A 16,967-nucleotide genomic window follows, 5' to 3' on the forward strand; every position below is an offset into this window, starting at 1 on the left:
CAGTCCCCATGTCTCTCTATCACTTCTCTCTTCCCTCCCTCCGTGAGAGGAAAGGAAATGAGGGGAGAGGACATGAGAGGAGCGGAGAGGAGAAGACATGAGCGGAGAGGAGAAGACATGAGAGGAGCGGAGAAGACATGAGAGGAGAGGAGAAGACATGAGAGGAGAGGAGAAGACAAGACATGAGAGGAGAGGAGAAGACAAGACATGAGCGGAGAGGAGAAGACAAGACATGAGCGGAGAGGAGAAGACAAGACATGAGCGGAGAGGAGAAGACAAGACATGAGCGGAGAGGAGAAGACAAGACATGAGCGGAGAGGACAAGACATGAGCGGAGAGGACAAGACATGAGCGGAGAGGAGAAGACATGAGCGGAGAGGAGAAGACATGAGCGGAGAGGAGAAGACATGAGCGGAGAGGAGAAGACATGAGCGGAGAGGAGAAGACATGAGCGGAGAGGAGAAGACATGAGCGGAGAGGAGAAGACATGAGCGGAGAGGAGAAGACATGAGCGGAGAGGAGAAGACATGAGCGGAGGGGAGAGGACATGAGCGGAGGGGAGAGGACATGAGCGGAGAGGACATGAGCGGAGAGGACATGAGCGGAGAGGAGAGGACATGAGCGGAGAGGAGAGGACATGAGCGGAGAGGAGAAGACATGAGCGGAGAGGAGAAGACATGAGCGGAGAGGAGAAGACATGAGCGGAGAGGAGAAGACATGAGCGGAGAGGAGAAGACATGAGCGGAGAGGAGAAGACATGAGCGGAGAGGAGAAGACATGAGCGGAGAGGAGAAGACATGAGCGGAGAGGAGAAGACATGAGCGGAGAGGAGAAGACATGAGCGGAGAGGAGAGGACATGAGCGGAGAGGACATGAGCGGAGAGGACATGAGCGGAGAGGAGAGGACATGAGCGGAGAGGAGAGGACATGAGCGGAGAAGAGAGGACATGGGAGGAGAGGACATGAGAGGAGAGGACATGAGCGGAGAGGACATGAGCGGAGAGGACATGAGCGGAGAGGAGAGGACATGAGCGGAGAGGAGAGGACATGAGCGGAGAGGACATGAGCGGAGAGGACATGAGCGGAGAGGAGAGGACATGAGGGGAGAGGAGAGGACATGAGGGGAGAGGACATGAGAGGAGAGGACATGAGCGGAGAGGAGAGGACATGAGCGGAGAGGAGAGGACATGAGCGGAGAGGACATGAGCGGAGAGGACATGAGCGGAGAGGACATGAGCGGAGAGGAGAGGACATGGGAGGAGAGGACATGAGAGGAGAGGACATGAGCGGAGAGGAGAGGACATGAGCGGAGAGGACATGAGCGGAGAGGAGAGGACATGAGCGGAGAGGAGAGGACATGAGCGGAGAGGACATGAGCGGAGAGGACATGAGCGGAGAGGAGAGGACATGAGGGGAGAGGAGAGGACATGAGGGGAGAGGACATGAGAGGAGAGGACATGAGAGGAGGAGAAGACATGAGAGGAGGAGAAGACATGAGAGGAGGAGAAGACATGAGAGGAGGAGAAGACATGAGCGGAGAGGACATGAGCGGAGAGGACATGAGCGGAGAGGAGAGGACATGGGAGGAGAGGACATGAGAGGAGAGGACATGAGCGGAGAGGAGAGGACATGGGAGGAGAGGACATGAGAGGAGAGGACATGAGCGGAGAGGAGAGGACATGAGCGGAGAGGACATGAGCGGAGAGGAGAGGACATGAGCGGAGAGGAGAGGACATGAGCGGAGAGGACATGAGCGGAGAGGAGAGGACATGAGGGGAGAGGAGAGGACATGAGGGGAGAGGACATGAGAGGAGAGGACATGAGAGGAGGAGAAGACATGAGAGGAGGAGAAGACATGAGAGGAGGAGAAGACATGAGAGGAGGAGAAGACATGAGAGGAGGAGAAGACATGAGCGGAGAGGAGAAGACATGAGCGGAGAGGAGAAGACATGAGAGGAGAGGACATGAGAGGAGAGGACATGAGAGGAGAGGACATGAGCGGAGAGGACATGAGCGGAGAGGACATGAGCGGAGAGGAGAGGACATGAGCGGAGAGGACATGAGCGGAGAGGACATGAGCGGAGAGGAGAGGACATGAGCGGAGAGGAGAAGACATGAGAGGACAGGACATGAGAGGAGAAGACATGAGAGGAGAGGACATGAGAGGAGAGGACATGAGCGGAGAGGACATGAGAGGAGAGGACAGGACATGAGAGGAGAAGACATGAGAGGACATGAGAGGAGAGGACATGAGAGGACATGAGAGGAGAGGACATGAGCGGAGAGGACATGAGCGGAGAGGACATGAGAGGAGAGGACATGAGAGGAGAGGACATGAGAGGAGAGGACATGAGAGGAGAGGACATGAGAGGAGAGGACATGAGAGGAGAGGACATGAGCGGAGAGGAGAAGACATGAGAGGAGAGGAGAAGACATGAGAGGAGAGGAGAAGACATGAGAGGAGAGGAGAAGACATGAGAGGACAGGACATGAGAGGAGAAGACATGAGAGGAGAGGAGAGGACATGAGAGGAGAGAACATGAGAGGAGAGGAGAGGACATGAGCGGAGAGGAGAGGACAGGACATGAGCGGAGAGGAGAGGACATGAGAGGAGAGGACATGAGAGGAGAGGACATGAGAGGAGAAGACATGAGAGGAGAAGACATGAGAGGAGAGGAGAGGACATGAGAGGAGAGGACATGAGAGGAGAAGACAGGGGGGAGAGGACAGGGGGAGAGGACATGAGCGGAGAGGAGAAGACATGAGCGGAGAGGAGAGGACATGAGCGGAGAGGAGAAGACATGAGAGGAGAGGACATGAGAGGAGAGGACATGAGAGGAGAGGACATGAGCGGAGAGGACATGAGCGGAGAGGACATGAGCGGAGAGGAGAGGACATGAGCGGAGAGGACATGAGCGGAGAGGACATGAGCGGAGAGGAGAGGACATGAGCGGAGAGGACATGAGAGGAGAAGACAGGGGGGAGAGGACAGGGGGGGAGAGGACATGAGCGGAGAGGAGAAGACATGAGCGGAGAGGAGAGGACATGAGCGGAGAGGAGAAGACATGAGAGGAGAGGACATGAGAGGAGAGGACATGAGAGGAGAGGACATGAGCGGAGAGGACATGAGCGGAGAGGACATGAGCGGAGAGGAGAGGACATGAGCGGAGAGGACATGAGCGGAGAGGACATGAGCGGAGAGGAGAGGACATGAGCGGAGAGGAGAAGACATGAGAGGACAGGACATGAGAGGAGAAGACATGAGAGGAGAGGACATGAGAGGAGAGGACATGAGCGGAGAGGACATGAGAGGAGAGGACAGGACATGAGAGGAGAAGACATGAGAGGACATGAGAGGAGAGGACATGAGAGGACATGAGAGGAGAGGACATGAGCGGAGAGGACATGAGCGGAGAGGACATGAGCGGAGAGGACATGAGAGGAGAGGACATGAGAGGAGAGGACATGAGCGGAGAGGAGAAGACATGAGAGGAGAGGAGAAGACATGAGAGGAGAGGAGAAGACATGAGAGGAGAGGAGAAGACATGAGAGGACAGGACATGAGAGGAGAAGACATGAGAGGAGAGGAGAGGACATGAGAGGAGAGAACATGAGAGGAGAGGAGAGGACATGAGCGGAGAGGAGAGGACAGGACATGAGCGGAGAGGAGAGGACATGAGAGGAGAGGACATGAGAGGAGAGGACATGAGAGGAGAAGACATGAGAGGAGAAGACATGAGAGGAGAGGAGAGGACATGAGAGGAGAGGACATGAGAGGAGAAGACAGGGGGAGAGGACAGGGGGGGAGAGGACATGAGCGGAGAGGAGAAGACATGAGCGGAGAGGAGAGGACATGAGCGGAGAGGAGAAGACATGAGCGGAGAGGAGAAGACATGAGCGGAGAGGAGAAGACATGAGCGGAGAGGAGAGGACATGAGCGGAGAGGAGAGGACATGAGCGGAGAGGACATGAGCGGAGAGGAGAGGACATGAGCGGAGAAGAGAGGACATGGGAGGAGAGGACATGGGAGGAGAGGACATGAGAGGAGAGGACATGAGCGGAGAGGAGAGGACATGAGCGGAGAGGAGAAGACATGAGAGGACAGGACATGAGAGGAGAAGACATGAGAGGAGAGGACATGAGAGGAGAGGACATGAGCGGAGAGGACATGAGAGGAGAGGACAGGACATGAGAGGAGAAGACATGAGAGGACATGAGAGGAGAGGACATGAGAGGACATGAGAGGAGAGGACATGAGCGGAGAGGACATGAGCGGAGAGGACATGAGCGGAGAGGACATGAGAGGAGAGGACATGAGAGGAGAGGACATGAGCGGAGAGGACATGAGAGGAGAGGAGAAGACATGAGAGGAGAGGAGAAGACATGAGAGGAGAGGAGAAGACATGAGAGGAGAGGAGAAGACATGAGAGGACAGGACATGAGAGGAGAAGACATGAGAGGAGAGGACATGAGAGGAGATGAGAGGAGAGGACATGAGAGGAGAGGACATGAGAGGAGAGGAGAGGACATGAGCGGAGAGGAGAGGACAGGACATGAGCGGAGAGGAGAGGACATGAGAGGAGAGGACATGAGAGGAGAGGACATGAGAGGAGAAGACATGAGAGGAGAAGACATGAGAGGAGAGGAGAGGACATGAGAGGAGAGGACATGAGAGGAGAAGACAGGGGGAGAGGACAGGGGGAGAGGACATGAGCGGAGAGGAGAAGACATGAGCGGAGAGGAGAGGACATGAGCGGAGAGGAGAAGACATGAGCGGAGAGGAGAAGACATGAGCGGAGAGGAGAAGACATGAGCGGAGAGGAGAGGACATGAGCGGAGAGGAGAGGACATGAGCGGAGAGGACATGAGCGGAGAGGAGAGGACATGAGCGGAGAAGAGAGGACATGGGAGGAGAGGACATGGGAGGAGAGGACATGAGAGGAGAGGACATGAGCGGAGAGGAGAGGACATGAGCGGAGAGGAGAGGACATGAGCGGAGAGGAGAGGACATGAGCGGAGAGGACATGAGCGGAGAGGACATGAGCGGAGAGGACATGAGCGGAGAGGACATGAGCGGAGAGGACATGAGCGGAGAGGACATGAGCGGAGAGGACATGAGGGGAGAGGAGAGGACATGAAGGGAGAGGACATGAGAGGAGAGGACATGAGAGGAGAGGACATGAGAGGAGGAGAAGACATGAGAGGAGGAGAAGACATGAGAGGAGGAGAAGACATGAGAGGAGGAGAAGACATGAGAGGAGGAGAAGACATGAGCGGAGGAGAAGACATGAGCGGAGAGGAGAAGACATGAGCGGAGAGGAGAAGACATGAGAGGAGAGGACATGAGAGGAGAGGACATGAGAGGAGAGGACATGAGCGGAGAGGACATGAGCGGAGAGGACATGAGCGGAGAGGACATGAGCGGAGAGGACATGAGCGGAGAGGAGAGGACATGAGCGGAGAGGAGATGAGCGGAGAGGACATGAGCGGAGAGGAGAGGACATGAGCGGAGAGGAGAGGACATGAGCGGAGAGGAGAAGACATGAGAGGACAGGACATGAGAGGAGAGGACATGAGCGGAGAGGACATGAGCGGAGAGGACATGAGCGGAGAGGACATGAGCGGAGAGGACATGAGCGGAGAGGAGAGGACATGAGCGGAGAGGAGAAGACATGAGAGGAGAGGACATGAGAGGAGACGACATGAGAGGAGAGGACATGAGCGGAGAGGACATGAGCGGAGAGGACATGAGCGGAGAGGACATGAGCGGAGAGGACATGAGCGGAGAGGAGAGGACATGAGCGGAGAGGAGATGAGCGGAGAGGACATGAGCGGAGAGGAGAGGACATGAGCGGAGAGGAGAAGACATGAGAGGACAGGACATGAGAGGAGAAGACATGAGAGGAGAGGACATGAGAGGAGAGGACATGAGCGGAGAGGACATGAGCGGAGAGGACAGGACATGAGAGGAGAAGACATGAGAGGAGAGGACATGAGAGGACATGAGAGGAGAGGACATGAGCGGAGAGGACATGAGCGGAGAGGACATGAGAGGAGAGGACATGAGAGGAGAGGACATGAGAGGACATGAGCGGAGAGGAGAAGACATGAGAGGAGAGTAGAAGACGAGAGGAGAAGACATGAGAGGAGAAGACATGAGAGGACAGGACATGAGAGGAGAAGACATGAGAGGAGAGGACATGAGAGGAGATGAGAGGAGAGGACATGAGAGGAGAGGACATGAGAGGAGAGGAGAGGACATGAGCGGAGAGGAGAGGACAGGACATGAGCGGAGAGGAGAGGACATGAGAGGAGAGGACAGGGGGGAGAGGACAGGGGGAGAGGACAGGGGGAGAGGACAGGGGGAGAGGACAGGGGGAGAGGACAGGGGGAGAGGACAGGGGGAGAGGACAGGGGGGAGAGGACATGAGCAGAGAGGACATGAGCAGAGAGGACAGGGGGGGAGAGGACATGAGCAGAGAGGACATGAGCAGAGAGGACATGGGGGAGAGGACAGGGGGGAGAGGACATGAGCAGAGAGGACAGGGGGGGAGAGGACATGAGCAGAGAGGACATGAGCAGAGAGGACAGGGGGGGAGAGGACAGGGGGGGAGAGGACATGAGGGAGAGGACATGAGCGGAGAGGACAGGGGGGGCAGGGCAGTGTAAGAGGGAGACAGACTATGCCAGATAATTTGCTCCTCATATAGAAACTCTACATTAAAGTTAAAATCAACAGTGGCTCATTTCACAACAGAGGTTACGTTTCAAAATAAAACTTCAGTTATTGTTTTATAGATGGTCTATTATGACTTTATTACCTTATTATAATGTGTCTGTTATGATCAAACTATTCTCTCCCACAATGATACATGACTGGAGAGGGGAGCTGACAGTCAAATGTGTGTGTGTGTGTGTGTGTGTGTGTGTGTGTGTACCAGTGTTGCATTGTTATGGTGTGTTATTGGCTGATTGAGTAAACTACCTTCAAAGAGCTGAGCGTATTGGGGGAATCCTGCCGCTCGTAGCCAATCACACGCCTCCTTTGCCTCGAGTTCTGAAACAGATGAAGATAACATGTCTTGTCAGTCAGAGTAACAGAAATAAACAGTATGTCCAACACAGAGTGGTGGGTAGGGGGTATTCACTGAACAATTGAACTTTTATGCACTCTCCATGGATGGTTGTTCTCTTGGAAGAACAAAAAACAGAAGCAGAGTTGAGATTGAAACCATAAAGCTGTTAGATAGTATGCAAGATAACCATTTCACTGTACTGAATGTGACAATAAAACGTCAACTAGTACTGAGGTCATAAATAGTTGGTCCCTCAGGTAGACCGAGATAAAACCTTATTATATGACTGTCTGAGGTCTGGTCTCTAAGCTTCTAACTCTCCTAGCTTGGATTATAGGGCTATAACCTGACCACAGAGCTCTGTGAGGGGCGGCAGAAATACAAGTCAGGATACACTGCTGGACAGCAGAGGGATCAGGACAGGAAGACATTGGATATACATTTCTAAAACTGCACCTTAAAAGTCATATCTATCATTGTTATCGTCTCAACACTGCATTTTTGTTGTGTGTTTATCTCAGTTTTACAAAATATTAGACTTGTCAAACAGAAGAAATCTACAAATCATGCTAAATATAGGTATCGTAGCAAACCATAGGCAGCAGATCAAACAGTCCTGGACTGACGGTCTTATGTTCTCTAGATACCTTTGTATAGTGTATGTGGACACCAATTCAAATTAGTAGATTTGGCTATTTCAGCCACACCTGTTGCTGACAGGTCTATACAATTGAGCACACAGCCATGCAATCTCCATAGATAAACATTGACAGTAGAATGGCCTTACTGAAGAGCTCAGTGACTCAACATGGCGCTGTTATAGGATGCCCCCTTTCCAACAAGTCAGTTGGTGCCAAATTTCTGCCCTGCTAGAGCTTCCCCAGTCAACTGTAAGTGCTGTTACTGTGAAATGTCTAGGAGCAACAAAGGATCAACCGTGAAGTGGTAGGCCACACAAGCTCACAGAACAGGACAGCAGAGTGCTGAAGCGCGTAAAAATCGCCTGTCCTTGGTTGCAACACTCACTACAGAGTTCCAAACTGCCTCTGGAAGCAACGTCAGCACAATAACTTTTTGTCAGGAGCTTCATGAAATGGGTTTCCATGCCCGAGCAGCCGCACACAAGCCTAAGATCACCATGCGCAATGCCAAGCATCAGGCTGGAGTGGTGTAAAGCTCGCTACCATTGGACTCTGGAGCAGTGGAAACATGTTCTCTGGAGTGATGATAGCCTGAGGCTGTTTTTCATGGTTCGGGCTAGGCCCCTTAGTTCCGTAGCGTTCCAGTGTACACTACAGCATACAATGACATTCTAGATGATTCAGTGCTTCCAACTTTGTGGCAGCAGTTAGAGGAAGGCCCTTCTTGTTTCAGTATGACAATGTTTAATTTAAGTATCCAGCCAGCCTCCTGACAGAGCAGCTGTCCTGTAATAGAGCAGCTGTCCTGTAATAACCCTAACCCTGTCCCCTACAGGTGACCCCTAGTTGTGACCCCTGTTGTGGGGTCATGACCTGACCCTGCTGACACCTGAGGGGTGACGTCCCCTCTCTGGTTCCGAACTCAACTCACAGGACAAGAAGCAGACAGACCTCTCACGTCTAACTAACAGAACAGACCCCTCTCTCTCTTCTCTCCTCTCTCACTCCACCCTCTCCTCGCTCACTCTCACTCCTGCCAATCCTCCCTCACTCTCACTTACTCTTGTCACTTCTCTCCTCTCTCTCTTCAACTTACACACACACACACACACACACACACACACACACACACACACCACTCTCACGATAGAATCGATAGGCTACTATAGCAAACATGGAGAAAGAAGATGACCTAGTAAAATTCAAAAACACTTTCCAATTCTCTCCCATCTACTATGAATGAAAATATTCTCACCTACCCGGGACTGGCACTACAGACAGGTCTGTTATAGAAGTCTATTCAGATCCCAAACCTGTCCTCCTGTTCCAATATGATCCCAACTCCACAGTGAAGCTGCGACAATAGCCTGGTGCATTGAAGCAGTATACTCCAGGCAAGTTGGTGTGTAGAAGGACTAGCTAGTGTTAATATCACAGCAGATCAACACAATAGGAACATCCTTCAGCCCATATCCCTCGACAGTCACCTCAACAATATGTCTAGTGTGAATAAAGAGGACAGAGGACCACTCCACTCAAGAGAGGTATCCCAGCATGTCTGTTCCCGCCCGTCTTTGTCTGACGCTCCGTGACGCACTAGTCATTTATCACAGTTCATCCCACCTGGGTCTCCATATAGAACTGTCTGTGACAGAGATAACCTTTCACTGTAACTTCATCTGTCCTGTCTCTACCCCACCTTTCTCCAGACCCCGGCCTGTGGCTATACTGTACCCCACCCCCTCTCTCCAACACAGTGACCATCTTCTCTGTGACTCACCTGTGTTGTGTCTAACCTGTATCATTACAGCGCTGTGTCCACACGTCAGTGACTAGGGACTTTGGTCCATAGACAGACAAGTCTGACCACCAATTGAATAAATATTAGCAGTTCACAGAGGGAGAGGGTATGCACCAAATGCCACCCTATTCCCTATATTTTAGAGCACTTTTGACCCGAGCTCTATGATTCCATATAGAACTGGTCAGAAGTAGTGCACTATAAAGGGTTTAGGGTACTATTTGGGATGTAGAGTGTCCTTGGATGACAACGTCCATGTTTACCTCTACACCCACGTCAGATCCCGGTTTACTCCAACGGCCTCCATAACAGGGTCACATCACAAGTTGAGTCAACATGGGAAATCTTCCATAGATAACTGACACTAACCAGGCCAACTGGACAGTTCTTAGTGGAATCAAGGATCCGCGTGCTCAACTCTATCTCAGTACAAGTCTTTGAGTGCAGTGTTGTAAGGATATATGATAGAAAAGGAAAACCTCCGGTCACTGTCAGTTCAGGTCTTCCTCTCTTTTCCCGACTAGCCTGTCCTGCCAGTTGTACATTGTATTGAGTACAGTAGAGTTCAGGTCTTCCTCTCTCTTTCCCGACTAGCCTGTCCTGCCAGTTGTACATTGTATTGAGTACAGTCGAGTTCAGGTCTTCCTCTCTCTTCTGACTAGCCTGTCCTGCCAGTTGTACATTGTATTGAGTACAGTAGAGTTCAGGTCTTCCTCTCTTTCCCGACTAGCCTGTCCTGCCAGTTGTACATTGTATTGAGTACAGTAGAGTTCAGGTCTTCCTCTCTCTGACTAGCCTGTCCTGCCAGTTGTACATTGTATTGAGTACAGTAGAGTTCAGGTCTTCCTCTCTCTTCTGACTAGCCTGTCCTGCCAGTTGTACATTGTATTGAGTACAGTAGAGTTCAGGTCTTCCTCTCTCTTCCGACTAGCCTGTCCTGCCAGTTGTACATTGTATTGAGTACAGTAGAGTTCAGGTCTTCCTCTCTCTTCCGACTAGCCTGTCCTGCCAGTTGTACATTGTATTGAGTACAGTAGAGTTCAGGTCTTCCTCTCTCTTCCGACTAGCCTGTCCTGCCAGTTGTACATTGTATTGAGTACAGTAGAGTTCAGGTCTTCCTCTCTCTTCCGACTAGCCTGTCCTGCCAGTTGTACATTGTATTGAGTACAGTAGAGCCATATTGTTCTCCTGCACCACATGGTGAGAGTGCCTCCATCTCCATTCTCGCCGGAGGTGGGACTGTTGGCAACAGAACAGGGAATACGATCTGGGAATTCCACTGTCCTGTCCTGGGCATTCTGTAACAGAATCTCGAGACATTCTGTTCCAACCGACGTTCCGACGTACCTTCTCCAGGGAGAAAAGGCTGGTCTGCATCCCAAATGGCACCCTATTCCATGTATTTTGCTCTACTTTTGACCAGGGCCCATCAAAAGTAGTGTACTATACAGGGAATATGGTGCCATTTGGGACGTAACCCTGGTCTGGCAACGAGTCAGGACGGGAACTGCTTGTTACTACACAACCATGGCTGTACAACTGTGTACAGTGTAATGTTGCATCGCAACAATGACATGAAACCCAGCACGGTGGAGGGACAAAGGTCCAAAATGCCACCAGCAGTACGTTTGTTACTAAGGTGAGGGTGTGCTTGTGTGTGGCCGACTAACCTAGCCCTACAGGGGATACGACTTCCTCTCCTTACGCAACATCATTCCCTTTATAGGAACATTCCCTGGCAGTGTCCCAAATGGCACTTTATTCCCTATATAGTGCACTACTTTCCCTATTGAATATATAGTCCATACATCGCTTTTTGGGACACAGTCAGTGCAGTAGGAACATTTTGTTATGGAACGAACATCAGATCTACGGGCAGATAGCTAGTGTCCTAAGGGGAAGTGATGGCACACTTGGTCTGTGTGCGTCTGAAGTGGCACCCTATTCCCTATAATATAGTGCACTACTTTTGACCAGGGTCCATAGGGATGCAGACTTGGAGAGTGGCTGGTGGAGGGTTGAGTTGAACCTGCTATTGCAAGCCCGAACCATAACCATAACCCTAACCCTGTCTGGCTGGCTGCCAACAACAATGCTAACTGGTTAACTGTTAAGTGCGTAGATCAACGCCTATATAACAGCATATAAAGAAACATGCTCCTTGTTAAAATAAATACAATCACTACACGTGTCTAAATTCTAAAGAAGTAGATTAAATTATCCCTATATTAGTCCAATCCTAAATATTAATCCGTAATGATGTAACAAACAGATTGTGGTTTACTCACTGGTTATCTTCATCATACAGTCATTAGGATGTACACATTCCAAAACAGTGGTTCTACAGACGTTCTACAGACGTATTAGAGACGTTTCAGAGTTTCTGGGCATCTTTCTCCTCTTCCCACGCAGCAGTAAGTAGCGTTAGACTCCCTCCAGTACCACAGCCTGCTGCTCAGAGATACTGATCTCTACTGATCCCTCTCACATCCAAACCTCCCTTCTCTCCCTCTCTCTTTCCATCTACCCCCAAACAGCCATGTGGCCACCCCCTGATATCTCTTCAACTCCACCCCTTTCTGGTGCTCCCCACTCTTCTCCCCTCCTTGTACCCCTTATCCCTCCACTACACCACCTCTTCCCCTCCTCTACCCCCCGGTACCCTCCTACCCTACTCTGCCCACTACATCTCTTTCAGCACATTTTTTGGCAGAGAACATCATGCCAGGAGCCAAGCAACAGGAGCCGTGTGCAATGTGGGACTTTTCTCTCCAAAGATGTAATCCCAATGAAACCTCATCGCTACAATCAAACGCTACATGAGAAAGAGTATAGTTTGGATCCGTGGCTTGAGAAGCCTTTACTCATCCCAGACCTTCCATCTTACCCCTCTACCACCTCCTCCCTGTCAAATGGCCAGAGAGCTGGACATTGTTTGCTTTATAGGGGGGAGTAAGTGAGAAGGAGGAATGGGAGGGAGGGAGGGAGGGAGGGAGGGAGGGAGGGAGGGAGGGAGGGAGGGAGGGAGGGAGGGAGGGAGGGAGGGAGGGAGGGAGGGAGGGAGGGAGGGAGGGAGGGAGGGAGGGAGGGAGGGAGGGAGGGAGGGAGGGTTTCTTGGAGTCCAGATGTTTTTCCATTAAATGGACAGAAAGGAAAAGCGTGGGCAGCTAAAGTGGGGAAAACCAAAGCATGACATAAAACCATGACATAAACCGTCAACAATCAGCAGCCATGAATCATACTGGCATCCTCAGGCAGCGTCTAACATGGCACGAGAGAGAGAGAGAGAGCGAGAGCTGTGGCTATGAAAACACGGGTTTGTTGCACTGCTCCCCTGCTGTCTGACTACCCTGGGGAAAGCATCAGGAGTGGCAGAAGCCTGGTTACAGACAGACGACTGCTGCACACAATGATGATCACACTACCTTACAGTAACAGCCCGAGGCAGACAGACAGGAGGAAACAGTGTGCCACTTCTAGTCAACCACAACCTCACGTCTCATGTCTGAAACAAGCCTACATTTCCTCCTGTCTCTGTCTAACATTTCCTTGTCTAACAGAGTTCAATTGTGCATGGACAATAGGAAGAGCTAAGTGAGGCTTCAATTATTGTCTATAAAGACTAGTCTGTAGCCTCAATGGAGAGAGCCTGAGTGACTGGTTGTACTTATGTAGTTGTACTGCACACAGAACCAGGAATAGGCAGTAGTAGGGCCAGTGAGAGCCTAGCAGAGTGCTGGCGAGGCAGTAGATGGATTAATAATATAGCCTAGCCGCAGGTTCTGCCGGTAGCCCTCACCCTCCTCCTGTGTCCCCTCCCACCCGTCCCCATACCCCCTACCATCTTCCAAGCCCCGGCTTCAGGCTCAGCCCCAAGTCACTCTGCCAGTGTCGTGGGAACAACGTGGGTCTATTTTTCCATTTCAGGTTTTAATTAACCTCCCCCCATGTCTCCATCATGGTCCCCTTGCCACCCTCAGGGCTACATCCTAAGACCTCTCCACCATCACTACACACAATATCCCCCTCATGCCCCCATACCCCAGCCCATACAATACCCTCTATCACAACCGTACCAGGAGGTGCCACTGCCACTTACTCGCTAATCCACCCAACACCATGTGTGGCGAGAGAGTGGAGTGGGAGTGAGATAGAGAGTCAGTGAGTGAGTGAATGAGTGAGAGATAGTGTGTGAGTGAATAAGTGAATGAGTGACAGTGAAAGGGTGTGAGAGTGAGAGAGAAACAGAGAGAGAGCTTATTGATTGTCAGTGTCAACAGCAGGATAACAGGAGGACATGAGCTACAAATCTGAAGGATGCAGGCTGCTGTTGTTGACCTGGTCTTGTCCCAAATGGCACCCTATTCCCCAAACTGTTAGAAAAAGATTTGCTATCTAGAACCAAAAAGGGTTCTTCGGTTATCCCCATAGCAGAACCCTTTGAAGAACCCATTTTGGTAATCCTTTTCAGTCCATGTAAAAACCCTTTCCACATAGGGTTCTTAATGGAACAAAAAATGATTTTTACCTGGAACCAAAAAGGGTTCTCCTATGGAGAGAGCCAAAGAACCCTTTTGGAACCCATTTTTCTAAGCGTGTATATAGTGCAATACTTTTGACCAAAGCCCTATGGACCCTGGTTAAAAGTAGTGCATTATGTAGGGAATATGATACCATTTGGGATGCATACCTGGCCTGAAGCCTGCCAACTGGGTCAGAAGTCAGTTTCTCTGAAGGGCCTGTACTGTATGTATGGAGCAGAGTATGTGAGCAGAGTTGAGCTGTCCCGCTCATTGCTCATAGAGCATGTCCTTTCCAACTGCTCCTCTAAAAACCGCTCCAACCTAACAGGGAAAAAGAACAGCCCCACCAAATCCGCTCTAGTCATTAAAATCACAATTCAACCAAAACCCATTATTTTCTGACTACCTAGCTCTACCATTTGGTTTTGAAGTATTGAAACCAAACCATATGATTTGAATGAAGAGTCGTTTAATAAACATGAAAGGGTAAATGTAAGAAGCGAACATCATTTCAAATAGGCTACATGTCATATTAAACAGCATGTGAACACTAAATAGGTCAGGAGCAAGACATTATTTAGGCTACAGTGCCTTGTGAAAGTATTCGGCCCCCTTGAACTTTGCGACCTTTTGCCACATTTCAGTATTAACTTAAGGGGGCTGAATAATTTTGCACGCCCAATTTTTCAGTTTTTGATTTGTTAAAAAAGTTTGAAATATCCAATAAATGTCGTTCCACTTCATGATTGTGTCCCACTTGTTGTTGATTCTTCACAAAGAAATACACTTTTATATCTTTATGTTTGAAGCCTGAAATGTGGCAAAAGGTCGCAAAGTTCAAGGGGGCCGAATACTTTCGCAAGGCACTGTATATGAATACAATTATTTCAAGGCTATTCCAGAAAGAAATATCCCCTCCACACTTGCAGAGCCACTGGGGATGTTTAACACCCTTTTGGCCACTCTTGACAGGCTGGGCAGAGATGCAGAGTTGTTGTTTTTATGTTCCTATAGGTAGGATTTTAGGCAAAATACCCAAATCAGTATGGAAAGCTCCTTGACAGTGGCAATATGCCAGGCCTATAGAGTCAAAATCAATTATGGCCTATAGAGTCAAAATCAATTATGGCCTATAGAGTCAAAATCAATTATGGCCTATAGAGTCAAAATCAATTATGGCCTATAGAGTCAAAATCAATTATGGCCTATAGAGTCAAAATCAATTATGGCCTATAGAGTCAAAATCAATTATGGCCTATAGAGTCAAAATCAATTATGGCCTATTGAGTCAAAATCAATTATGGCCTATAGAGTCAACATCAATTATGGCCTATTGTGTAGATAATAAAACAGAAATGAACGCAACATTTAAGAGATCTGATGTTTAGTTTATAAATACTTTGTTACAATGACACACTTATCTATCCACCTCGTTCTTTTCTTTAGAATGTGCACGTAGTTTGTACACCATCATGCTTCAGGATACCTTTCTCTTAAGATTCCACGATGGTTATTTAATTATGGACACTACATCACCTCACTCCCTCTCTTGTTCTTGGTCCTCATCTTTGTCACTTTGATTTAGTCACATTGCACCTGTGTGTTTGATCAGTTTCTTCATGAAAATATCTAGTGAACTCCATGACAGTAGCTAAAGCAAGGGGATATAGCAGCACACAAGTAGACTACAAATGCATGCTGGGCCGGGAATGTCCTGAGCTGGTGAGGTGAGTGCTACTGGAGACAAAATTGGAGCTGGCAAGAAGGCTGACGCTCCAGCCTTTAGGAATCTCGCTCCACTCCAGCTTCGCTAACATACTCTGGTATGGAGTTGAAAGAAGAACAGCTGTAGCAACACTGCATTCACCCTGTGGAACAGCTCAGAAGATCACCCAGAAAGACCAGCCTTTCATCACACAAGATAACAGCTCTTAAACTGACTCTATCTTCCAACATAGTCACCAACCCTTTCACCCAGCACAGAGAAGACCTCCAATGCTGTTAGAACCATAGCTACCTTAGACAACACAGTGACACATACTATGTCTCAACTACACAAGACACATACAACAACATACCTGGGCAGTCAGTCACACACCTACCACTCTCTACTATGACAACAGCACCAAAACATCCAGTGCCCACAGATATGTAAAAAACCCTTCTGACTGACTTCCCTACATGGCTGCTGCCCCTTTAGTGTAAACCCAGTGAACCTTCTAGAATGATGTTTCCTCAGGGGGCTAAAGACATGGGGTGTTACTTCAAGTTGTTTTCAAAACGCAGACATCACATATGTTCTAAATCAGTGCTGCTACACAGTGAAGACTGGTCCTAATCTCAGAGCTATACCAGGGCTTTCCATTTCCTCAACCACCACTGTGATTTACAGACCTGTTCCTGGCTGAGAGAAGGATGGGGCAGTGGTCTGGTCTCACAGGGTAGTGGTGTTCCTGTCTCCCCACTACTCCTGACAATAGTACTGCCCATATATAAACCTCACCCTGACCCACATGAACACATTTCTCACGTCCTGGAAGAGAGGCCTGTATCAGGAAACCTCATGACCCCAGGCAGGGCAGAGAAAACACCTCTACAGATCCTGTCCTTCTACACTCTCCACAGCCCCTCACACCTCTGCCCCACTCAGCCAGCAGCTCCAAACAGAACACAAATCAATCCGCCATGCATTCTAACGGAAGACATACAGTGATCACTCTCAAGCTTTAGCCCCCAGCTCCAGTGTTTTCCCCCCAACCTCAGCCCCAAACCCCAGCCCTCAGCTCCAGTCCATCCCCCAACCTCAGCCCCAAATTCTACATAAACACTTCCAGGCGCTGGAGCAGGACCATTTTCCCACACATGCTAAAGTTGTTTTGACAGCTATCTTGGAGGCCCTTCATGGAGGAGAGAAAAACAGCAACTC

At 49.9% G+C, this 16,967-nt stretch overlaps 1 protein-coding gene across 8 annotated transcripts in view; it reads right to left on the bottom strand.

The window, feature by feature from the left end:
- LOC135552822 (stAR-related lipid transfer protein 13-like) overlaps positions 1–16,967 on the bottom strand; it is a 107,791-nt gene that overhangs the window by 18,866 nt on the left and 71,958 nt on the right. For 6 of the 8 annotated variants that reach the window (XM_064984690.1, XM_064984697.1, XM_064984692.1 and 3 more), the window contains one exon: positions 6,986–7,057. In XM_064984690.1, coding sequence (XP_064840762.1) covers positions 6,986–7,057 — 72 coding nt within the window. Of the gene's footprint in view, positions 1–6,985; positions 7,058–8,972; positions 9,162–11,806; positions 12,012–16,967 lie in introns of those variants that run through there. The other 2 variants (XM_064984693.1, XM_064984696.1) reach the window with 2 other exon arrangements.

Source organism: Oncorhynchus masou, chromosome 13, assembly GCF_036934945.1.
Source record: "Oncorhynchus masou masou isolate Uvic2021 chromosome 13, UVic_Omas_1.1, whole genome shotgun sequence".
In the NCBI taxonomy this organism is placed as follows: domain Eukaryota; kingdom Metazoa; phylum Chordata; class Actinopteri; order Salmoniformes; family Salmonidae; genus Oncorhynchus; species Oncorhynchus masou.